This window comes from Ovis aries, chromosome 19 (assembly GCF_016772045.2).
Source record: "Ovis aries strain OAR_USU_Benz2616 breed Rambouillet chromosome 19, ARS-UI_Ramb_v3.0, whole genome shotgun sequence".
NCBI lineage: Eukaryota > Metazoa > Chordata > Mammalia > Artiodactyla > Bovidae > Ovis > Ovis aries.
The window spans coordinates 7,760,411-7,783,929 of record NC_056072.1 but is presented as its reverse complement, the minus strand read 5'-3'; the positions used below and the strand labels follow the sequence as shown (position 1 = coordinate 7,783,929).

The 23,519-nt window shown below is 38.5% G+C and overlaps 1 protein-coding gene across 50 annotated transcripts in view; it reads left to right on the top strand.

Moving 5' to 3' along the window:
• CLASP2 (cytoplasmic linker associated protein 2) overlaps window positions 1-22,654 on the top strand; it is a 180,004-nt gene extending 157,350 nt beyond the window's left edge. For 43 of the 50 annotated variants that reach the window (XM_060402752.1, XM_060402750.1, XM_042235814.1 and 40 more), the window contains 7 exons: window positions 1,680-1,833; window positions 5,238-5,466; window positions 12,791-12,984; window positions 13,960-14,088; window positions 16,594-16,800; window positions 18,149-18,265; window positions 20,266-22,026. In XM_060402752.1, the coding sequence (XP_060258735.1) occupies window positions 1,680-1,833; window positions 5,238-5,466; window positions 12,791-12,984; window positions 13,960-14,088; window positions 16,594-16,800; window positions 18,149-18,265; window positions 20,266-20,352 (1,117 nt within the window). In that variant the 3' untranslated portion in view covers window positions 20,353-22,026. Of the gene's footprint in view, window positions 1-1,679; window positions 1,834-5,237; window positions 5,467-12,790; window positions 12,985-13,959; window positions 14,089-16,593; window positions 16,801-18,148; window positions 18,266-20,265 lie in introns of all 50 variants that reach the window. The other 7 variants (XM_060402732.1, XM_060402731.1, XM_060402745.1 and 4 more) reach the window with 1 other exon arrangement.
• The last annotated feature ends 865 nt before the right edge of the window (window positions 22,655-23,519 follow it).

Here is a 23,519-nt window from a genome sequence, read left to right as displayed (position 1 = left end):
TATAGGATATGGAATTCTTTTTCTTGTAAGTGACAGGAGAACTTATGGACACAGCTTTTGGAAAAAGCAAGCAGTAATTAAACATTAAATACCACAGTTACTGTTTGTTTCTCAGATAAGCTGTATAAATCCAATACTTTCCAGTTGTGTCTTTCAGTTATAAAAGTTGATATAAATGATGAGATCAAGTTATAATGAAAATTTAGGTCTAATATCGGCCAACCACCTGTTAAAAATAGAAAACAAAATTAAGTTTATAGACAAAAAAATGTAAAAATAAAGAAAAATATAAAGGAAAGGTTAAATATAAAATGGCAATATGTATACATCTTAGGAAAAAAATGTGATCTTGAGATTGATCCTTCATGAGACTTGTGAAATTTTCACACACTTGAGCAAATCCCACATGAGCTGTATTTCAGAAGTTATTAATTAACTCATTAATGGATTAACATTTTTTTCCCTTCTCCTGGTCTTTAAAAAATGGCTTAGTAGCCATTATTGTCCTTGTCAGCTTGATTTTTGTTATTAGCCATGTAGCATAGTCTTCATCATATTCATTACAATTATATGTTTCGTTATATTGCAAAACATATTGTAAACTTGCCATCATATTTTTTCCATGCCTATGCATATGTGATAATTATGATGGCTAAATTCCAGACTGAGTTGAATTTTAGAATCTGATTATAGAATTCATATTGTAGTGGGACTTCCCTGGCAGTCAAGTGCTTAGGGCTCTGTTTCCACTGCAGGGGGCATTGGTTCCATCCCTGGCGTTAGGGAAGTAAGATTATGCATGCCTCATAATATGGCCAAAAAAAAGAGAATTCATATCAGTAACACTTATATTAAAAATTCTCAGTCATCTTATGTATTTGTGCAAAATGTATTTATCTCCTCTTCAGCAGTACCCACTGGGGTTAGCAAACTCTGTAAAGAGTCATATGGTAAATATTTTAGACTTTGCAATCAGGGTAGTCTTTGTCAGATCTACTCAACTCTGCTGCTGTAGTGTGAAATAGCCGTAGACAATAGCTAAATAAATCAGCATTGCTATGTTCCAAAATAATTCCTGGAAGATCCCCTGGAGGAGGAAATGGCAATCCACCCCAGTATTCTTGCCTGGAAAATGCCATGGACAGAGGAGCCTGGCGAGCTACAGTCCATGGGGTCGCTAAGAGTTGGGCACGACTGAACATGCATGCGCGCACACACACAATTTGAGTTTTATGTAATTTTCTTGTGTCGTGAACTGTGTTTCGATTTTTTCCTCAGCTACTTAAAAATGTAAAAAAAGTTCTTAAGGTGAAAAGAAAAACCAGTTGTCAAGGGCTGTGCCTTATAGAGTCACTATAAACTTCCCTTGATGAGCAAACAAGGGAACATGCTTTCAGAAGCTTGCAACTGTACTGCATCTGGCTGTTTTAAGAAATAAAAAAGGGGTGCGTATGCCGAGCCTCCTTCCTCACGACCTTTGCCACGGGCGGAGTTCCTCACACTGGCTGCCGGCACATACTCTAGCCATTTGTACCTGTCAGGTTTTGTTTTGCTAATTATGCTTTAGAACATATATGTTCTCTGACTCTGTCTTTATAAACATCCTGTGCCATTTCCTCAGATGTATTTGTATTTTAAAACTACACAGAAACAAAAATTAATTGTTGTCTTTTTCATAGTGCTTTTGATTATGACACAGAAAATATGAACTCTGAAGATATTTATAGCTCTCTTAGAGGTGTCACTGAAGCAATTCAGAATTTCAGCTTCCGTAGTCAAGAAGATATGAATGAACCATTGAAAAGAGATTCTAAAAAAGATGATGGCGATTCAGTGAGTATTTGAATATTCTTACATTGCACACATTTTCATTAAGAGTTTTTAATTTTGTTTTTAAACTTTGCTTTCTGTCATTTTCAGATATAAACTTTCAGGAGTCAATTACTCAGTATTTACTGAATACCTGCCTTGCTCCAGGCTCTGTTGTGCGTCTTAGATTTACAAGGCATAGATGCTGCCCTCAAGTTCCTTGTGGAGTTTCAGATAGAGATTAGCGCTGTAGGAAAGATGGCATTTGCAGAGAGACCCAGGTAGAGCCATACGCGATCTAGGAGAGGAGCATTCCATTAAGGAAATAGCAGGCACAGAGATGCTTAGGTGGGATCAGGCTTCGTCCAGCTGAGAACCAGGACGAAAGCCGGTATAGTTAGGAAAACACATGCATTATGAAGGAGCAGAGGACCAGAACATCGGCCAAATCCCATGGCTCTTGTAGGACAAAACAAAGTGTTAAGACTTTTTGAAAATTCCTGTTCAGTGTGGTGATATTTTCATCAGTTGATGTGGTTCCAGTTAAGAATGTTTTGGCCCATCTTTCTAACATTAGTGAATCTTATTGTTCAGTTTGTTATTTCTGCCACTATATAAAGAGCTGTTGATATTTTTTTACTCTACTTCAGCTTTTCTCTGACATCTTATACTTTTCTAAGAACAAGCTATCCCACCATTTCCTGTGGAACCTGTGGTTTCTCAGTGTTCGCACAATTGTAGAACGCTGCGGTGCTTTAGCAGATCTCTAAAGAGCCCCCTTCTCTGCCTCCTGACTTCTTTCCTGCTATTGTTTTTCTCCCCGTACCTACATGGCAGATGGGCCAGTAAACTGACTGCCAAAACCCTGTTTACTACTCATATTTGAGGTTCCCTGCCTTACAAGTTGAGTGTGGTAGCAGTGAGAGGTTAGGAAACATCACTGCATGATTGAGACTTCCCTCCTAGAGGAGCAGGGGCAGTGCCAAGCAGTGGATTCTGGCAGGGGTGAGTTTGCCATTTACTCACTAGTCAGATTACCATCTGTAAACCTCATGTCTGCCTAAGGAAACTAGGGATGTTACTGCATACCTTAAAAAATTACTGTGCATATAATAAATCATGTGATTCCATCCAGCCCAGATCTCTCTTCTGAGTTCCCGATCCATACATCTAGCTTCCTGTTTAAACTCCAGATCTTCCCCCCAAACTGTTCTTTTCTCTCTCAGTTGATACAATGCTAGTTGCTCAGCCGAAAACCTTGGACAGACAGTTGTCCTCACCTTGTCTCAGCTTCTCATCCTCCCTACTCAGTCCATCAGGAAGTCTGTTTACTCTGTCTTCAGAAACAAGCCGCAGTCTACACGGTAGAATTTTTTCCCTTGTTATCTCTGCAGCCTCATCCCCTGCTACTCTCTTCTGCTCGAGCCACTTGCCCCCTCGCTGTCCCTGAGCGTGCAGGGCATACGCTTTGCCTCAGTGCCTCTGTCTAGGCTGCCCCTCTGCCGTAAACATTCTTACCCCAGATAGCCATGGCCAGTCTCCTCATTGCCTCCAGATCTTCGCTGCAGTGGCTTCCCAGCGAACCTTACTCTGACCACACTGACTCCCCTGTAGCCTTGGCACTCAGGTCCCTTTAATACTGCCCTTGCCTGCCATACGAGATTCACCTCCTACTGTACCGCATACGTAGCTCACTCATTACATTTTCCTAATGTCTCTGTCCCTCAGCTAGAATGTCAGCTTCATGAGGATAGACAGCATTCTCTCATTTCTTAGCTAATATATTCTCAATGCCAGTAATGATGCCTGGCATGGAATGCTTGTACAGTAAATATTTAAAGAATATTTGTAGAACACCTTGCTACTGGCATAGCAGCACATAGTTGCTCAGTAGACGGTGGTAATGGTGATATTGATGGTGGTAATTGGTATTTTGATAAGTTATGTTATTGTGCCCAAACTCCATCATGCAGCGTTCCAAAAGTCATGCTGTCCTTTGTGGCCTCTTTTTCCTTAAGTAGGCCTTCTTAAATTCGGTTTTCTTATACTTTATTAACATACTGTCATTATAGAATTTACAACCTTAATAATGAAATCTGGCAGCTTTTAGTTCTGTGTTTCTAATGAAAGTTGTTTTGTATCTTTTACTGGCATAGAGAAACTTGCTAATCACATTGTGTATATTTGATCCTGCCCTTGATAAGGAAACTGTAGGAGTCATTCAGTTCAGTTCAATTCAGTTCAGTCGCTCAATCGTGTCCAACTCTTTACGTCCAACACTTTGCGACCCCATGAATCGCAGCATACCAGGCATCCCTGTACATCACCAACTCCCGGAGTTCACTCAGATTCACATCCATCGAGTCAGGATCCCATCCAGCCATCTCATCCTCTGTCGTCCCCTTCTCCTCCTGCCCCCAATCCCTCCCAGCATCAGGGTCTTTTCCAGTGAGTCAACTCTTTGCATGAGGTGGCCAAACTACTGGAGTTTCAGCTTTAGCATCATTCCTTCCAAAAGAACACCCAGGGCTGATCTTCAGAATGGACTGGTTGGATCTCCTTGCAGTCCAAGGGACTCTCAAGAGTCTTCTCCAACACCACAGTTCAAAAGCATCGATTCTTCGGTGCTCAGCTTTCTTCACAGTCCAACTCTTACATCCATACATGACTACTGCAAAAACCATAGCCTTAACTAGACAGACCTTTGTTGGCAAAGTAATGTCTCTGCTTTTGAATATGCTATCTAGGTTGGTTATAACTTTCCTTCTTAAGGAGTAAGCGTCTTTTAATTTCATGGCTGCAGTCACCATCTGCAGTGATTTTGGGGCCCAAAATAATAAAGTCTGACACTGTTTCCACTGTTTCCCTATCTATTTCCCATGAAGTGATGGGACCAGATGCCATGATCTTTGTTTTCTGAATGTTGAGCTTTAAGCCAACTTTTTCACTCTCCTCTTTCACTTTCATCAAGAGGCTTTTAGTTCCTCTTCACTTTCTGCTATAAGGGTGGTGTCATCTGCATATCTGAAGTTATTGATATTTCTCCCAGCAATCTTGATTCCAGCTTGTGCTTCTTCCAGCCCAGCGTTTCTCATGATGTACTCTGCATAGAAGTTAAATAAGCAGGGTGACAATAGACAGCCTTGACGTACTCCTTTTCCTATTTGGACCAGTAGAGACAGCATTCTTTCATGATTATTATTTGCCCTCATGGCTATGGTTTCTTTACATCTTTTCTACTAAACTTTGACTTTCTGAATGTAAGTTTTAGCTCATCATCATGGATTTCCATTACTTAATTTTTTTCAGCTGGTTTTTGTTATCTTTTCAAAATAGCCTTTCAAGCAGTAGGGAAATACCTTTTTAGACTTTCAAACAGATATTTGAAAATGATTTAATTTGCTGTGCCTTCCTCTTCCCATTAATAGATGTGTGGCGGTCCTGGGATGTCTGACCCAAGAGCAGGAGGTGATGCTACTGACTCAAGCCAAACAGCCCTTGATAATAAGGTTTCACTGCTCCATTCAATGCCTGCTCACTCCTCTCCACGCTCCCGAGACTATAATCCGTATAACTATTCAGATAGCATGAGTCCCTTCAACAAGTCCGCCCTAAAGGAAGCCATGTTTGATGATGATGCTGACCAGTTTCCTGATGGTATGTCCTGTCTGTATTCGGAGGACTGGTAATCAATGACGCTATAGAATATACATGTTCTTTTTGTGTAATTCCCTAAAAAGGAAGGATCTCTGAGGCTGGGAATGTCCTCTGTCATCTTCTAGGAGCTCATTTCTATTGGTTTAGTAGTTTTCTTCTCCATAATAAAAGACAGATTAATCATCCTAAGATCATCCTTGAAATCAATAAAACTTTAGTTTTCCCAGGAACAGCTGAAACCAGTTACATTTTCATTTAGTTATTAATTTTTATACAGAGTGACAAAACCCTTTAAAGGGATACTCATTCTTTAGTGTAAAGTTATAAACTCTCTAATCAAGGATTGAGTGTGGGAAAAGGTATAATCAAGATTTAGAGTTGGCTTTGGTCTAAGCTGTGTGTGTGTGTGTGTGTGTGTGTGTGTGTGAGAGAGAGAGAGTGTGGGAAAAGGTATAATCAAGATTTGGAGTTGGCTTAGGTCTAAGCTGTGTGTGTGTGTGTGTGTGTGTGTGTGTGTGTGTGTGTGTGTGAGTTGGCTTAGGTCTAAGCTGTGTGTGTGTGTGAGTTGGCTTAGGTCTAAGCTGTGTGTGTGTGTGAGTTGGCTTAGGTCTAAGCTGTGTGTGTGTGTGAGTTGGCTTAGGTCTAAGCTGTGTGTGTGTGTGTGTGTGTGTGTGTGTGTGTGTGTGTGTGCACGCATGCGTGTGCGCGCTCAGTCAGTCGTGTCAGACTTTGCGACCTGGTGGGACTATAGCCCACCAGGCTCCTTTATCCATGGAATTCTCCAAGCAAGAATTCTGGAGTGGGTTCCTATTTCTTTCTCCAGGGGATCTTCCCAGCCCAGGGATTGAACCCAGGTCCCCTTCATTGCAGGCAGATTCTTTACCATCTGAGCTCCAGGGAAGTCTGGGTCTAATCATAGTATGCTGTAAGATTTGGATAAGATATATAGAAACTGATTATAAAGTGTAAAACAGTGCAATTAGTATTTTCTTTGTTTTTAATAATAAGGAATTGCATATTTCCTCTGTAAATTACATGATTCATTACTTTATTGAACTAAAGGCTTAAGTAATCTTTAGTAATATGTAACTATATGTAGATAAACTTGAAAGTCTCCCCTTCAACACTGCCTCATGATTTTGTAATTAGGTATTAATAGTTTCTGGTATTCCTTTATTCCCTCAGTGTTGCTGTCAGTGAACTTATTTTTGCATAAACTTTTGTGCACATATACAGATAATTTTAAGAGAGTTCTAGAGAGAATTGCTTAATTAAAGGATATGTAAGCCTTAAGTTTTCAGAGTTACCACCAGTTATCAACTCAAAACACATGGCCAGTTTAAGTAATACTGATTTCCTCAGCAATCCAGAATGTTTGAGTTTTTTTATGTTTTTTAATGTTTATGTTTTTTTATGTTTTTTATGTTTTATGTTTGATAGGTATAAAATCGGTTATCCTAATGAGCAAATTTCTTTAATTATTAGGAAGACTGAAAAATTAGCTCTCAATTTTGTTTGTTAATTTTTCTGATTTTGAAGAGTAGAAAGATCTCTTCACTTCTGTATTTATTTACTATTGCAGTCGATAAATCATATTTTTACCAACATGTAAGCGACTGAATATATCACAAATATCACAAAGGCAAAATAATGGCAATATACCAAGTTCCCTAAATTACGTAAGAGTCTATGAAATGGTGACCATCATGCACTCTGGCGTGTTTTAATCTGTCATATGTAGTTGACTATGCTGTTGAGGCTCAGTCACAGTAGCAGCATAACAGGGGTGTGTGAATAAACCAGACACAGCAGCAGCGTGCCCTTGGGTCCCTGAGCCATCCCAGCAGCTTGGTGGTGGAGACCTAGCTTTAACAACTTAATTCTTTTTATATTATTTATGCACAGCAGTCACAGCTGCTTCATCTCCCATCTATGTGTGTGTCTATGTGTAGGGTTGCTGTTTTTTTAAGTATTATTTCAAAACAGGCAAAACCTTAAAAGTTGTGAGTACAATTCCTTCTTGAGAAGGATCAAACCCCGACAACCGTAAAGGAAACCAGCCCTGAATGTTCATTGGAAGGACTGATGCTGAAGCTGAAGCCCCAGTACTTTGGCCCCCTGATGCGAGGAGTCAACTCACTTGAAAAGACCCTGATGCTGGGAAAGATTGAGGGCGGGAGGAGAACGGAATAGCAGAGGATGAGATGGTTGGATGGCAGCATCGACTCAATGGACATAAGTTTGAGCAAACTCTGGGAGATGGTGAAGAACAGGGAAGACTGGTGTGCTGCAGTCCGTGGGGTTGCAAAAAGTTGGATACTGCTGAATGAATGAACAACAACAACAAATCAGAAACAGGATATTTAGTTTTAAAATACCTTCCCCCCAAAAAAAACCTACCAATTACAAAATGGGTAACTTCACAGTGGAGAAGCCTAGGAGCGCCACCATAATTAAGTAATCAAAGTTCTATCACCAGCCTGGGGGCAAAGTGAAATCGTGTTAGTCAGCAGATGCACTATCACCTCTGTGATACTGATGCCAAGAGCACATAATCTAAATCTGATCCTAAGAAAACATCAAACAAACCTTGATTGGGGGAAATGCTACAGAATAACTGGCCTTTAATTTTTAAAAGTGCCACGGTCATGAAAACCAAGAAACAACTGAACACAGAAGGAGACGTGAAGACTAAATGCATCATGACCTTCTTATAAGTATAGACATATAACTTACGTATAGACACATAATTTCCTGTTGTATTCAATGGGTTATAATGTTTAATTATCATTCTTTATTTTGATGCTCAAGTTGTCCTTGACTTGACCACCAGGATCCCATTTAAGCTGGCTTTGTGTCCTTTTAACATGTGCCCATCCTTACGTTCTGACACAGCATAATCTTACACTGTCCTTACTTCAGTCCTGGAACCAACCATTTCTCCAAGGATCAATCCTTGGTTTCTTTTAATAGAAAATGATCTTTTAAGACTAAAGTTTGGGCACTTGTTATACTTCCTCTAAGTGACTAGAGCTAAGGAGTATGTATGCATTGATATATATCTATTTCTGTATCTGTCAAAAGCTGTATGATTGTACCAGTAACTCCAATTCCAGTCTAGCACCATGAGATTAATTTTAGCTTTTCTCTTTGCATGCTGATAACCCCTGTGAGAAACCTGACTTCCGTTATCTTTAGTACATTCACTTATTTGATCAGCCCTCCTGTGTGCAGCTGGTTCTCCATCCCAACCACCACTTCCTCACTTGTACACATGCATGCCTCACCCTGCCGGGCTCCCCCTTCCACGTGGACACTGATACCCAGTGCCCTTCTGCTTGGGCTCTTGACAGATCACACCCTCACCCTGCGGGGCTCCCCCTTCCGCGTGGACACTGATAACCCAGTGCCCTTCTGCTTGGGCTCTTGACAGATCACACCTAGTTGCCGCTACATGGGGACACGCTTCTTCTTCTGGCTGAACTCTGAAACCCCTACCTTTCTCCTTCTCACATGTGGAAACCCTCCTTCCTCTGCCCATGAATGTGTCCCCAGGCCCGTAATTTTGATGAGTGAAAAAATATCTTCATTTTATGAGATTGAGGAATTGTTTTTACCAACTTCTCGTATTAAAAGAGACTCGATATATCACAAATATCACATCACAAAGCCAAAATTGTGACAGCGTAGCAAGATCACCCCCTACTCTAATTTTCTTCTCCTTTACTAAAGATCATCTGTTTCCTATTTGTTAAAGGAAAATATCTTTGGAAATTAACTGAAACCTAAACTGGGTTGAATAGTTCTGAATTTGAGAACGTTATTTCTTCACAGCATAATACTTGATTGACTTCTGAAACACAAGCCAGACCTTTTATGTTGAGTAAACACTCTTCAAAGATGGATAAGCCTCCTACTAAACCAAAATAGTAGTTTCTCCAGGCTTTGTGCAGCAGTTATTTTCATTTATTGTCTGTTTTCTTTTTAAAATCTGAGGTGAAGACTTTGACATTATTGTGAATGTTGCTGACATTATCCTGTTTAATAGATTGACCTCAATTTTACTGTTTTTTCTTTGATACCCTGGCCCCAAGTAAAATTTCTCCTCTTCTTTTTGTTTTCACAATCTAAAACTTTTGTTCAGTTCTATTCAGTTGCTCAGTGGTGTCCAACTCTCTGCAATCCCATGAACCGCAGCACACCAGGCCTCCCAGTCTATCACCAACTTCCGGAGTCCACCCAAACCCATGTCCATTGAGTTGGTGATGCCATCCAACCATCTCATTCTCTGTCATCCCCTTCTTCTCCTGCCCTCAGTCTTTCCCAGCATCAGAGTCTTTTCCAATGAGTCAGCTCTTCGCATCATGTGGCCAGAGTACTGGAGTTTCAGCTTCAACATCAGTCCTTCCAAAGAACACCCAGGACTGATCTCCTTTAGGATGGACTGGTTGGATCTCCTTGCAGTCCAAGGGACTCTCAAGAGTCTCCTCCAACACCACAGTTCAAAAACATCAGTTCTTCTGCGCTCAGCTTTCTTCACAGTCCAACTCTCACATCCGTACATGACTACTGGAAAAACCATAGCCTTGACTAGACGGACCTTTGTTAGGAGATAACTATTTTCTTCAAGTGGGAGTTTCTACGAAAGAAAATTTGTTTTAAAACCCTGAGATACTCTTATTAAGTATCTCTCTTACTCACGTGTTCCTATACATGTCACAAACAGATACATACATTAATGATAGATTTATCAAAATAACAAGACAAACCCACTCACAGCCACTTCTAATTATGACCTTTGTAAAGTTCACCAGGGACTGTAATATTCCAGAATATATACTATCTCTGGTGAGGATAATAATGTTATTCAAGAGAAACTCATGTTTTAGACCCAGATTCTCATTCTGACCCTAGGAGGTGGGTGCCGTTTTCCAGTTCTACTGATAAGAAAACCCAGCCTCCACAGTTTAATTAAGAGTGTGCTCCCGTCCCGCAAAGGCTGGGAGAGAGAGGCTTGGTGAGACTCCTGAGCCTCTGTTCTTTTCACAGAACCACAATGCCTTTCTGTGTTAGAAGAGGAAATACAGTTGACTGTACTTTATCAACAAATAATTTGTCCTTTCTTTGGCAGAAATTATGTTCCTGTCAGTCATCTGTCCAGACCATTCTTGTGACAGATCATTTCTAATTATCTTCTAGAGTAATTACAAAGCCCGTATTCATGAAGAGGAGAACCGAGCTCCTTTGAAACAAAGCGCTTTCTTGAGATTTCCCTTTATTCAGCTGAAATAAAATGCACTCTTAATCAGAATGATTTTCTGATGTCTTTGAAAGTCTGATAATGTAACTTCTCAGTGATTCTTGAGTTTGTAGAGATGTATTTATCCTGCTGCAGTCGCTCTTGTTAAACCAGCAACATTGTTCTAATGTTGGTCTATAACAGGTGAATTCATTGTAAGTTTATTTTGTTTCTCCAAATTAAGATCTTTGAACTGAAATTTCTTATTTTTCATGATTTTGCTCTGCATTTCTTAAAAATTCTTCTTAATTTTCCAAAATCCTAATTTGGTTCTCCTCAGTGCTTATTCTTTCCAGATTACCTCAAGTGATCATTTCAGTAGTCACATCTTGTGCTGTCATGTATGAGTATTTGGGGATCCGAGGTTCTTAGTGCTCTTATTATAGTTCCCTGAAAGTTGTCCTAACACATTTCCTTTTTTATAGTCACTAAGTGTTGTCATTTTATTTGGTTCAGTTTCCCTTCCCTATCATTGTTAGTTTTATTCCAATAGAAGTCATCTGGGAACTTCAGTGGAGGTTCAGTGGTTAAGACTTGGCACTTCCAATGCTGAGTGGGGCCATGGGTTCAATGCCTGGTTGAGGAGCTAAGATTTCCATGCCATGGGGTGCAGCCAGAAGTGGCGGGGGGGATTCATCCATTCCGGTAGTTCAGCTTGGTCTTCTTTCTTCAGATTTCTGAGTCCTCTTAAGTGAAATAGAGCTTTTCTTTCCGTAGTTGTAGATTCCCTGAGATCTGTAAGGTCAGGTAATTGGTATTCTCTAGGTCTGTGGCCAACCAGCCAGTAGGGTGTGCACAGTAGTGTCTATTTTTATGGACCAGTGATGAGGCACCTGGCAGACTGCAACCTCCAGGGTCACTTTAGGGAAACGTGCAGTTTCCTCTTGGACCTTTCCTTTTGTTGGCTGTGACCCTCTCCAGAAGACTAGAATGCTCATGCCGAGCAGAGCCACAGAGCATACGGCTCCACAGTGTCAGACGTCTTTCCTGGAGAGGCAGTGACCCCAGGTGGACCTTCTAGGCTCAGGCACCATGGTCTGTGGTTATTTTATTCCAGAGATGGGGTTAGAAGGGAAAGGAATCTATGGCACAAGCTCAGCTCACGCAAATGCCTGCCCACATCCCTTAAAACCTGAATTTATCATGTATTTTATCATCAAAAGAATTTAGGAAGAACTCTGGTGTTTTGTAATGTTCTGAAGTGAACTTTTGCATTGAATCGTCTTTCCTACAAAGATGACTCAAAGCATTATGTGATGACTGTTGAAAAATAAGCAGCATGTCCTTTAACATTCAGAAAATTAATGAGTTCATAATTATACTTTTAAAAAAGAAAGCAGAAACAAATGAAAACTCCTTGATAACCACTGGGCCCAGACTCTTGACTCTGAACTCCTTTTCAGAGTAATCAAAATAGCACTAGTTGACAAACTCACGCTCAGAAAAATTACAACACATTTTTAACTCCTAATAAAGTAATTAATTCAGCCTCATCAGTGAGTGAAATCTTTAATTCAGAGATTGACAGACAGAGAACTTTACAATGGTAGGATCAAGCTGTTACTGGTTAAATCCAGTGATCACTATTGGTATCGCTAAAAATGGAATACCCAAACCCTGTGAGCCTCTTGGCATGACAACATAGAAATGCATGCTGAAGTGAGTAAGGATGAAATGATACATTTGGGATTTGCTAGAAATATTTGAGAAAAATAAGTGAGAGTGGGAGCAAAGATGATAAAAGAATGGTAAAATCTTAGTTTTTAAGTCTGGGTGATGGGGGTTCATAATATGATTGGGGATTCATTATACAGTTCTCTCTCTCATGAATTTTTATCATAAACAGTTTTAAGCTAGCATTGAGGTTTTGGGGATGACAAATGGAAAAGAATCTTAGTCATTTTTCTTTGCTTTTTTTATAACCAGCTTTCTGTTTGTGTCTCATGATGTTATAAAGTTATCATCCCCATCCTTGTGGAAGTTGCCCTCTAAAGTCACAGAATTAACATCACGTCCATATGACAGATCTTTCCCTAGACCATTCCGACCTGGTTGCAGAGTTGTTGAAGGAGCTATCTAACCACAACGAACGCGTAGAAGAAAGAAAAATCGCCCTGTACGAACTCATGAAACTGACACAGGAAGAATCTTTCAGTGTTTGGGATGAACACTTCAAAACGATATTACTCTTACTGCTTGAAACCCTTGGGGATAAAGAGGTAAGTGGCAGAACATATAAACAATAGCCTGTTTTTGTGCCTTGGGTTGCTTGTCATTTCCTATTAATCAAACACTACACATATTTGGCATTTGGGGAAATGAGTCTTTGCTGCTGCTTCAGTGTGCATGAAATTTTCACCGTAAAATACTTTTTCTTCTCAACCAAGTATATCAATGATTTTGAGCAATTAACCACAGGAAAAACGTTGCTGACATAAATTTTTATTCAAACGTGCAACTTTTTTTGCATATTTGAATCAATTATTCAGAAGTAAAATTCTTTTTTAATAGAGCTAGTGGTTGGTTCTTCATTTGAGAAGTGTAAGTTTTCAGCTGGAGATGTGAAAGCTTGATTACGTAATATACCACATATTTTACGCAGTTCTCTGCAGTTCCCTCAACCTATATTAAGACCCTTGCATTCAGTTCAGTCGCTGAGTCATGTGTGACTCTTTGCGACCCCATGTGGACTGCAGCACACCAGGCCTCCCTGTCCATCACCAACTGCCAGAGTCCACTCAAACCCATGTCCATTGAGTCGGTGATGCTATCCAACCATCTCATCCTCTGTCGTCCCCTTCTCCTCCCGCCTTCAATCTTTCCCAGCATCAGGGTCTTTTCCAAAGGGTCAGTTCTTTGCATCAGATGGCCAAAGTACTGGAGTTTCAGCTTCAGCATCAGTCCTTCCAATGAATATTCAGGACTAATTTCCTTTAGAATGGATTGGTTGGATCTCCTTGCAGTCCAAGGGACTCTCAAGAGTCTTCTCCAACACCGCAGTTCAAAAGTATCAATTCCTCGGCTCTCAGCTTTCTTTATACTCCAACTCTCACATCCATCCATGACTACTGAAAAAAACCATAGCTTTGACTAGACAGACCTTTGTTGGCAAAGTAATGTCTCTGCTTTTGAATATGCTGTCTAGGTTGGTCATAACTTTTCTTGCATTACAACATTAAAATGTTTCTTTTTAGCCTACAATCAGGGCTTTGGCATTGAAGGTTTTAAGAGAAATCCTAAGGCATCAACCAGCAAGATTTAAAAACTATGCAGAATTGACTGTCATGAAAACACTTGAAGCACATAAAGACCCTCATAAGGAGGTGAGTTATCTAACAGTTAAATTATTATTTTGTTCTCAGTACTTTTGCTATTATTGTATGAAACATAATAAATGTGTTTGGAAAGTGCCCTTGGCAAACATTTTCTTTATGACCACTTCATGTTCAAGGTAGTATCTGATTGAAAGGCAAAAATATGTTCTTTTCTGTTAAATTAGTTATGTTGATATCATGGCATTTTATCCAAAATAGGATAACTTCAGGATATAATTTATCTGATTTTATTTTCTCTTTTCACTCACTTTTAGATTTCCACTTAAGAGTTTACCAGTCGTAACTTCACTTTCCATTTACCAGTAGGATTTGTATTTTTAATAACTAATGGAAATAAGAATCATTATTATTTTAAAGTGGTAAATTGCCTTGAAGAGCTAGGTATCTGTTAAACGAGTTTATTCAATAAAACACTTTTTCAGCTTTCCTGAAAAAGTCCTATAAACCTGTCTCATTACTTCATTGTTAGGATATCCCCACCATAACCAATGGCATTGATGAGACAATCATAAGGACTTTTATTAAAATCTTAGAAATAATTAGAAAAGCCAGTTTCAAATAGGGACTGCAGTTCTAAGAGAGAGCATTAGGTGTCTCTTAAGACATAAGCAAAAGACAAGTCCAAAATAAGGAAAGTTAAAACAGCAATGAGACAGAATAGATTAAAGCTCAGTATAAGAACCCAAACCGTAAAACTCTCAGAAGAAAGCATAGGTATCAAACTTTGTTACCTTGGATTAGGCAGTAGTTTCTTATATGTAATGCCAGAAGTAGAGATAACAAGGGAAAAAGTGTAAATTGAACTTTTATCAAAATTAAAAACCTTTGTGCTTCAAAAGACACTCTCAAGAAAGTAAAAAGACAGCCCACAACATAGGAGAATGGTTTTGCAAATCATGTCTTATAACAACCATAATATATGAAGAACTCTTATACCTCAACAATCAAAAGATAAATAACTCAATTTTTAAGTGAGCAGAAGACCAGTTGACACTTCTTAAAAGAAGATATACAAATTGCCAATAAGCACATGAAAAGATTCTCAGTCTCATTCATCTTTAGGGAAATGCAGCTAAAACCACACTGAAACAAAACATTTCACATACATGACAATAAGAAAATCTTGATGATGCTATGAAGAAATCAAAACCATCTAAGTTATCCACCTTTCAGAAGCTATGACTGAATCTTGTGGTATTATGCGCCATAATTTTTAAATCTACTTGAATTTTTAATCCAGTTTTAAAAAATCCAGCTGGTGTTTGAGTGGTACATCTGTAGCATCTCACTGAAGCCTTTAACAAAAAAAAAATCTATGTAATATTTATAGTTTAGTTATCCACCTTCTGAGCCAAATAAGGCCGGCAGCATACCAATTTTTACAAAAGAAAATTGATATCCTTAAGCTATTACAGCCAAAACTAGCCCTTGGTCTACTGACTTCCGAGGGGCTTCCCTGGAGGCTCAGTGGTAAAGAACCTGCCTGCCAATGCAGGAAACATGAGTTTGATCCTTGGGTCAGGAAGATCCCCTGGAGTAGGAAATGGCAACCCACTCCAGTATTCTTGCCTGGGAAATCCTGTGGACAGAAGTACCTGGTGGGCTACAGTCTATGGAGTCGCAAGAGTGAGACAGAACGTAGCAACTAAACAACAGCAGCTTCTGATATCCAGTGTATTTTCCACTGTTCCTTTATAAACCTCTCAGATTGAGAGCGTGAGTGAGACAATACCAAAAATAGCCACAGAAGCAGTAATCGTTACATCTTTTCAAGAGTATCTTTAGAGATTACAGATTCCGATAAAAATATAGATAACTTTTTCTTCTTGCAAAACCAGCATCTTACCTCCCCAAGTCCAGTATAGAAGGAAGGAAAATCATGAACAGTAGGGGAAATAGATTGTTAATTTGATAACATATTAATGGAATGACTTTTATTTTATTTTGTAATATGATAAAAGGGGCACAAGCCATCCTGGAGTTGAGGGTCCTAACAGTGAGGAGGGTCTCAGCATGGCTGATGCTGAGGACTCCAGTGACAGGATAGTCTAGGTGGACAGAGCCTCCGTTCCCCTGCAGAACTTGACCACAATACCGTGTTCAAACTGCTCTAATCGTTAAGCCAGCACTGAGAGAGTACAGAAAAATAAAGACATAGTCCCCAAACTCCCAAAATTCATATAGATTTTATACATAGAAACCTTTTGATTGCAGGCACAGAAATTGCTTTTTGGTATCCCCAAACCTTCTATATTACAGCACTGAGTAAAAATGTTACCCAATAAATACATGCTGTTTATTTTTTAAAAAGAGAACACAGAAGAAGGAAGAATGGTATAATAAAGCCCCATGTATCCGTTTATTTACTTTCATGTTTTCAAAGAAAACTCCGGATCCCATGTTGTATTATGTATTTCATGAAATGTGCACACCCAGGACACAGCATACATTTTACAGAATCACTTCCCCGCTCAGCATTGCCCTCTGTCCTAGGTGGTGAGATCTGCTGAGGAGGCCGCGTCAGTGCTGGCCACTTCCATCAGCCCGGAGCAGTGCATCAAAGTGCTGTGTCCCATCATCCAGACTGCAGACTACCCCATCAACCTGGCTGCCATCAAGATGCAAACAAAAGTGATTGAGAGAGTGTCCAAGGAGACGCTTAACCTGCTTTTGCCAGAGATCATGCCAGGCCTAATACAGGTAGGCAGTAAAACTTGGAGAAAGAAGCTGTGTTGATACAGTTGATACAGTTAACTGTGGGGATTCAGTTATTTTAGGTACTTGGCCAGGCAACACCAGTGTCACGACCAAGCCTTCCTGCTGTCGTGGGTATTCAGAGCCAAAGACCCAATAGCTAGCGGGGGTGTGTGTGTGTGTGTGTGTGTAAGGGTGGGGGGTTAGTATACACACAACATAAAACTTACTGTTTAGTGTGGTAGATGAGCATTTAATGTGGTTTTCTGCATACAAACCCGTACATAGAAAAACCCTTTAACAAAAATGGGGTCTTATTTTGTGACATGCTTTGCTTAAGTTAATCAAAGACTATGAACCTTTTCCATAGAATGGAACCTTTTACTATTCCATTCTAATAAATAATATACTGCTGCTGCTGCTAAGCCGCTTCAGTCGTGTCCGACTCTGTGCGACCCCATAGACGGCAGCCCACCAGGCTCCCCTGTCCCTGGGATTCTCCAGACAAGAACACTGGAGTGGGTTGCCATTTCCTTCTCCAATGCATGAAAGTGAAAAGTGAAAGTGAAGTCGCTCAGTTGTATCCGACTCTTAGCGACCCCACGGACTGCAGCCTGCCAGGTTCCTCCATCCACGGGATTTTCCAGGCAAGAGTACTGGAGTGGGGTATAATTTTAATGACTACTATTAAATAGTGTGTGTGTAAGATGCCGTCATTCATTTCTTTGTGCATCTATAGTATTAGCTTTGTGACTCTGTTGTAAGCTGCAGCTACTAAGTTGTGAGGTCCTTGAGGATAAGGTCCAAATGTCTTCCTTCTTTATCTATGCTTTGGTGCTAAGAACAGAACATACATAATAGGTGTGTGTCACGCATGTAGTAGTGGACATGAATAAATGTTTGTTGGATAAATAGCTTAGAGTAATGGTAGGGATGGGCCAGATGTTAATCTAATTCAGCCTGGATTAGAGGAGTACCCTGACTGCCAGGCCAAGGAGGTTAGGTTTTATTCATTCTTGAGGAGCTGCTAAATACGCTAAAGCTGAAGGCTTTAGAAAGGTTAATTCAGAGACTTTTGCAGGCACTGGGGTGGCCTCAGAGCCAGAGATTGTAGCTTACCAGGCTAAATAAGAAAGACCCTGATAAAACAGGCTGACAGTGGAGTGGGGGTGCTCAAAGGGAAAGGGAGGAGGGAAAGGGACGTCGCTGCCTGAAAAGGTGAAAAGTTAACTTCACCCAGTCAGTAAAACTCTCTTGTCAGCATGCTTGACATCTCTCTGAGTTGCAGTTCTGTTTCTGTGCGGTGGTACTTTTCTCAGATCCTGCAGGAGTACTAACAAGGATCTCTTCCCAGGGTTATGATAATTCGGAAAGCAGTGTTCGGAAAGCTTGTGTCTTCTGCCTGGTGGCTGTTCATGCAGTAATTGGTGATGAACTAAAACCACATCTCAGTCAGCTCACTGGCAGTAAAGTAAGTAGGGCTGCTCTCTCCGAAAGATGGTGGCCATGGGTCGCTCTTCAAAATATACTTGTTTGTGTGTGTTGAAGGGTAATTTGTTACTTGACTTTTAATTAGGCTTTAAGCATCCATCCTAATTGCTCTTAACGTTTGCACTTTAGCTATTTGTACTTTCACTTCTGTCACTCAAGTGAAGTCAGCGGTTTGGTAGGATGGTTGGTAGATTGCTGTGAAAAAAATGTCTACTGCTTCTGGTTGTTCCTAATCACCAACTCACTCTTCCCACTCTCACACTGAATTCTTAGCCCTATGACTGTTTAAAAATAAATAAAAAAAGAAGAAAATAATAAATAGCAGTTGGAAATTCCCTGGATGTCCTGTGGTTAAGGGTCTGTGCTTCCACTGTAGGGGGACAAGGTTCTATCCCTGGTTGGGGGCCTAAGATCCCACATGCCACATAGTACAGCTGAAAAAAAGAAAAAAACAGAGTAAATTGTGGTTATATATTCATGGATTTATATGTACCAAATTATGGAACACTAGAACATTTTAAAAATTCTCCCCTATGAATTATGATAATCAAATATTTGTTCTCATTCTCTTTCTGCTCTTATTATGATCACCATAAATGTTTAATTTTTATTTGATATGTTAAAATAAATTTTACAATTAGTCCTTAAGATGTGAAAAACATCAGTCTTGTTTTCTTCATTTCTTTGGTATCATCAAAACCTTAAATCTGTTCTAAAGGGTGAGGATAAACTATGATTTTTGAATTATGGTTTATGAACCAGTTAGCAGGACCCTCACCTTCATTTAAAGTTTCCACAAATCCTAACAATTGTCTTTACTATATGTTATGGGGAGGGAGGTGGGAGGGGGGTTCATGTTTGGGAACGCATGTAAGAATTAAAGATATTAAAATTTAAAAAAAAAACAAAAAATTATTTTTTAAGTAGCAAAAGGGAATAAGAAATACATATAAAGGAAAAAGAACTCAAATATATACCTTACATTAAAATCTATAAAAGTTATAGATAGATTAAAGCAGTGATTCCTAACCTTTTCTGTATTACAGACCACTTTGAGCTTCGGGTATAATCTCAAGAAAAATAAACTTATGCAGAAAATTGTATACCTAGTTTCAGAGGGTTCAGTGAGCCACTGAATGCCGTGGATACTGGGTTAAACCATTGGGTCAAAGAGTAGATGTTAAGAAAAGCAAATTTTGAACAACTGTGTGGTTTTCAGAGGGAAAAGTTTTCTGAGTTTTGTGCAAAGTTAGCTCCTGATGAGCCAGAGTTATCTGTAGAAGAATTAAAATTCATCACTTTATCAGCATACTAGGCAGCCAGTAGTAATGTTGCATGTGAAGATAATAAGAAGGTGGGAAAAATATTTGAGAATGACATTAGGTTCAAAAAAAAAAAAGTGAAAAACAGAATTGTATGTGCTTTGATTCCAAACTATAAAAATATGATCTCATACAGTACAGACTGAAAAATGACAGGAAATCAAAAACATTCCTGTGAGGAGAGTGGTGGCATAGTTGTCTGTGGTCTTGGGTGCTGGAACTCAAGAGCCTAATTTCGTCTCCTGGCCCACTGCTCTCTACCCTTTTGACCTTAGGCAGGGATGGTACATCCTGAATCTCAGTTTCCTCATCTCTAAAATGTTGTGAAGATAAAAAGATAGAATGTAAGGCAGCATACTGTAGAGCACATAATGCTCAGATGTTTACCATTTTTGTCCTAATGGTGACTTCTTTAAGTGTTACATGTTCATCACTCTAACAGTTTTTGAAAAGGCATGCTAGAATACTCAGTCATGCACAAAACTAAGACTTAAAATTTTTTTTAAATTCTTAATTATCAACAGTAGTGCATTATAATAACCCCTCAGTCTAAAATACCTTTTGAAGCTCACATATGTGTATAATTTTCTTTAATGAGCATCTCAGGATAATTTAGAGCAGCTTGCTCAAATGACATGTGTTTGGCTTGAATCTGCAGATGAAGCTACTGAATCTTTACATCAAACGTGCACAGACAGGTTCTGGAGGAGTTGACCCCACTACTGATGTTTCCGGACAAAGTTAGTGAAGCTGACAGAAGTGAACCAGGTCTCTCAAAGAAAGGACAGACAGACCACCCTCATCAATGAAAAGAAATTTTCAAATACATCTTTTGAAACTTACCATTGTTTCCCAGTTTTAGTTTTTTGTTTCGTTTTATATTTTCCGTAACAGAGGACTATCCTCAGTCTGCATGTAACTTTTACAATAGTTATTCCAAATTCAAGAAGAAGCAGTATTAACATCAGTTGATCAATACAAAGTAATTTTTAATCTAATTCATCATTTCACACGTTTGTACTTCTTTGTCTTCCCATTAACCTTTGCCAGTGTTAAAATTTGTATAAATTTTTTTTTTAATGCTGGTTAAACAGGAATGCTTAAAGCTTTAAAGTTTAACAGTCTAAAACTTTCTTTTTGGCCTTTATTCAAATGCAGAATAATATTTTTATTGCTACTTTAAGTTTTGTTCCGTATCATGTCCTATGCTAGAAATATTGAAATGATGTGAAACAAAGCAGGACTGATTTGAACTCCAGCTGGACTCTGTTGGTGTGATGGTGATACATGTCATTAGTTGCAACTTCTTTGGGGTGATCTGTAGTTTAAAACTAAGACCTCAAAGAAACGTTACAGAACCAGCCAGTTCTGTAAAGCTGGTATCATTTGTTGGTTGTTGACCTTGCCACGTTTATTTAAAACCATGTCCCCTCTCTGATCCCTTAAGAAAGCTGCACCAAATCATCAGCCTGTGTTTTTCTTGTTACTTATTCAAGTAGAAGGTTTCATTGCAGGGTTTTTTGGTTTGTTTATCTTGGTTGTGAATGATGCTTTTTTATTTATTGATATCAAATTCACTTATGAATAAACTTGATAATGGAAACAGACAAAAAGAAAGCAAGTGCATGTGTGTCCTTGACCGTCTTCTGTTTCTCATTCAATGAACAAACTAATGACTGCGACATGGGAGTCGACCAGCACCTTTTCTTTATGTGGTGGAACCTGGTTTCCTTTTGCCATGAAATTGTCTTACTTGAAAACGTTGATCCTGATGAGAGAGAAGATGGTGCCAAGGCTATTATTATCTTCATGTAATAGGCTCAAATTCTCTACCTCTTCAGGGCTAATACTTTTAATTGAGCTGCTGCCTATATAGTGTCTTTTAGAAAACTACTAAAAGGGTGATCTTCTGTTACTTTTTAACAAATTTTTTAATCACCTTTTGCTACACCTCTTATTTTCATGTGCAGCCAACTTTCAAAAATTACCGGTTTTGGTGAAAGGCAGATTAGATCATATGGAACCAGGATACTAATGATTTCTTACCTTGACTTTTTTTTTTTTTTTTTTTAATCTTAACGTAAAGTGAATTTGACTGGAAAGGCAAATGGCTATTAGGGAAGCAATTTGCTATTGTTAACAGAGTTATCTGTACTTTCTTTGTTTAATTGAAAAACAATGTAGAAATGTATGTAAAGAATTTAAGACAAGAGTACTGAATGGATGATTTGTCATAGGATTTTACCTTCCTTTGTTTTTGTTCTAGCAGCAGGAAAATAGTTTCTCTACATCACCCCCCCCCTTACCTGTAACAATTTTGTTTTCTACTGTTAATTACATTGTGTATTTATAGTTCTATGCTTACTGTTGTGCATATACTGGCAATAAAACTGTACATAACATTACTTGAAAAAATTAACAATGTATATCAGTTGTTTTTCTGTCTTACTGTGTGACAAGTCACTTATCTCCTAACTAGGATTTTAAAAGCTTTTAGAAAGTCCTATATCAGTGTTGTTCTCATGAATTTGTAAGTGCATCTGAAGAGAAAAGATTTGTCAGGAGTAGCAACCACAATCCAATGTATATATCTCTAAATGCATGTATATATTATCACTTATCCTTAAAAAGGGGAGGTATTTTAAGCACTGAACTTGTCTCAGTAATGTTTTATGTTTCATGACCTTGGTATGTTTTATAATCATTTTGGATCGAAATATTAATTTAATTTTGACCTCTTTAAGGTCCTGCTCTAACTACTGTTGACAACTAAATAGAGTGACATAACCTGAATAATAACTCTACTTGAAAACTTAGATCAAACACCTGGCGCGTAAAGGCAGGCACTCAAGAAATGAATGGGTAACAGAAGATTATGGTTTAATGTGACAAGGTAGAAAGCTAAGTCATGTTTAAAGTTCTATTATTTCAGTTGATAAGACTATAAGAAAGTTACTGTTGACTATTCAGATTGCTATTTACAATATTTAATTTGTTCATTTCAGAAACATATTAAGATGTCAGCTATTAAAGAATGGTGATTAAAAGCTACTGGTTAATTTTTTTTTCTTTCTACTTTTCTCCCCTAAGCATCAGTGTCATTCATTTACCCACACTGCTGAAAACCAATTTAAAAAGCATGTAATTCCATGTTTTAAAACATGTTTGTTTCTTGTGGGTTTTCAAAATCTTTAATAGACTTTTGACATTTTCAAGTAAGATATGGTTTGAATCTGAGGTTTCAGATTTGGAGTAAATTCACTCTATTCCTTCGTATTTTATTAGAAACTTAGGTCAAAACAACTTTTCACCAAGTTATATCTAACATTAAAAAACTAAAATCTTCAGGCCAGATATATTTGTAAATTCAAGTGTTTCTTAGTATTGTTAATTTAGAATAACATTTACAGTAAAAAGAAACAAAAATTGGTAATATTACTCCATAATATATGAGGTGGTTTTTTTTCTGAAACATTTTTTTATTGTAGTATAGATGATTTACAATGTTGTGTAAGACTCTGGTGTACAGCAAAGTGTTAAGTTATACATACATATTCTTTACCATGTACTGTTTCATTATAAGTTATTACAAGATATTGAATATAGTTCCCTGTGCTATATGGAGTGTATGTGTGTGTGTGTATAATATTTTATAAATAATAGTTTTTATCTCCTAATCCCAAACTCCTAATTTATCCCTCCTCCCCATAAGGGTTTTTTTTTTTTCTTAACCTTTGACATCTTTGCTTCCTGTATTGTTTTAGTTCATTTTATTGTAGTTAATCAGTGTAGTTTTATAGCCATGCAAATGCAAGGTCCAGAGTTAAGCTTTAAAAAACCTTGTCAGAAAAAAAAAAAAAACCTCGTCAGTTAAAAAGTTGTCCACTGCTATTGTGGAATATTTGGAAAATT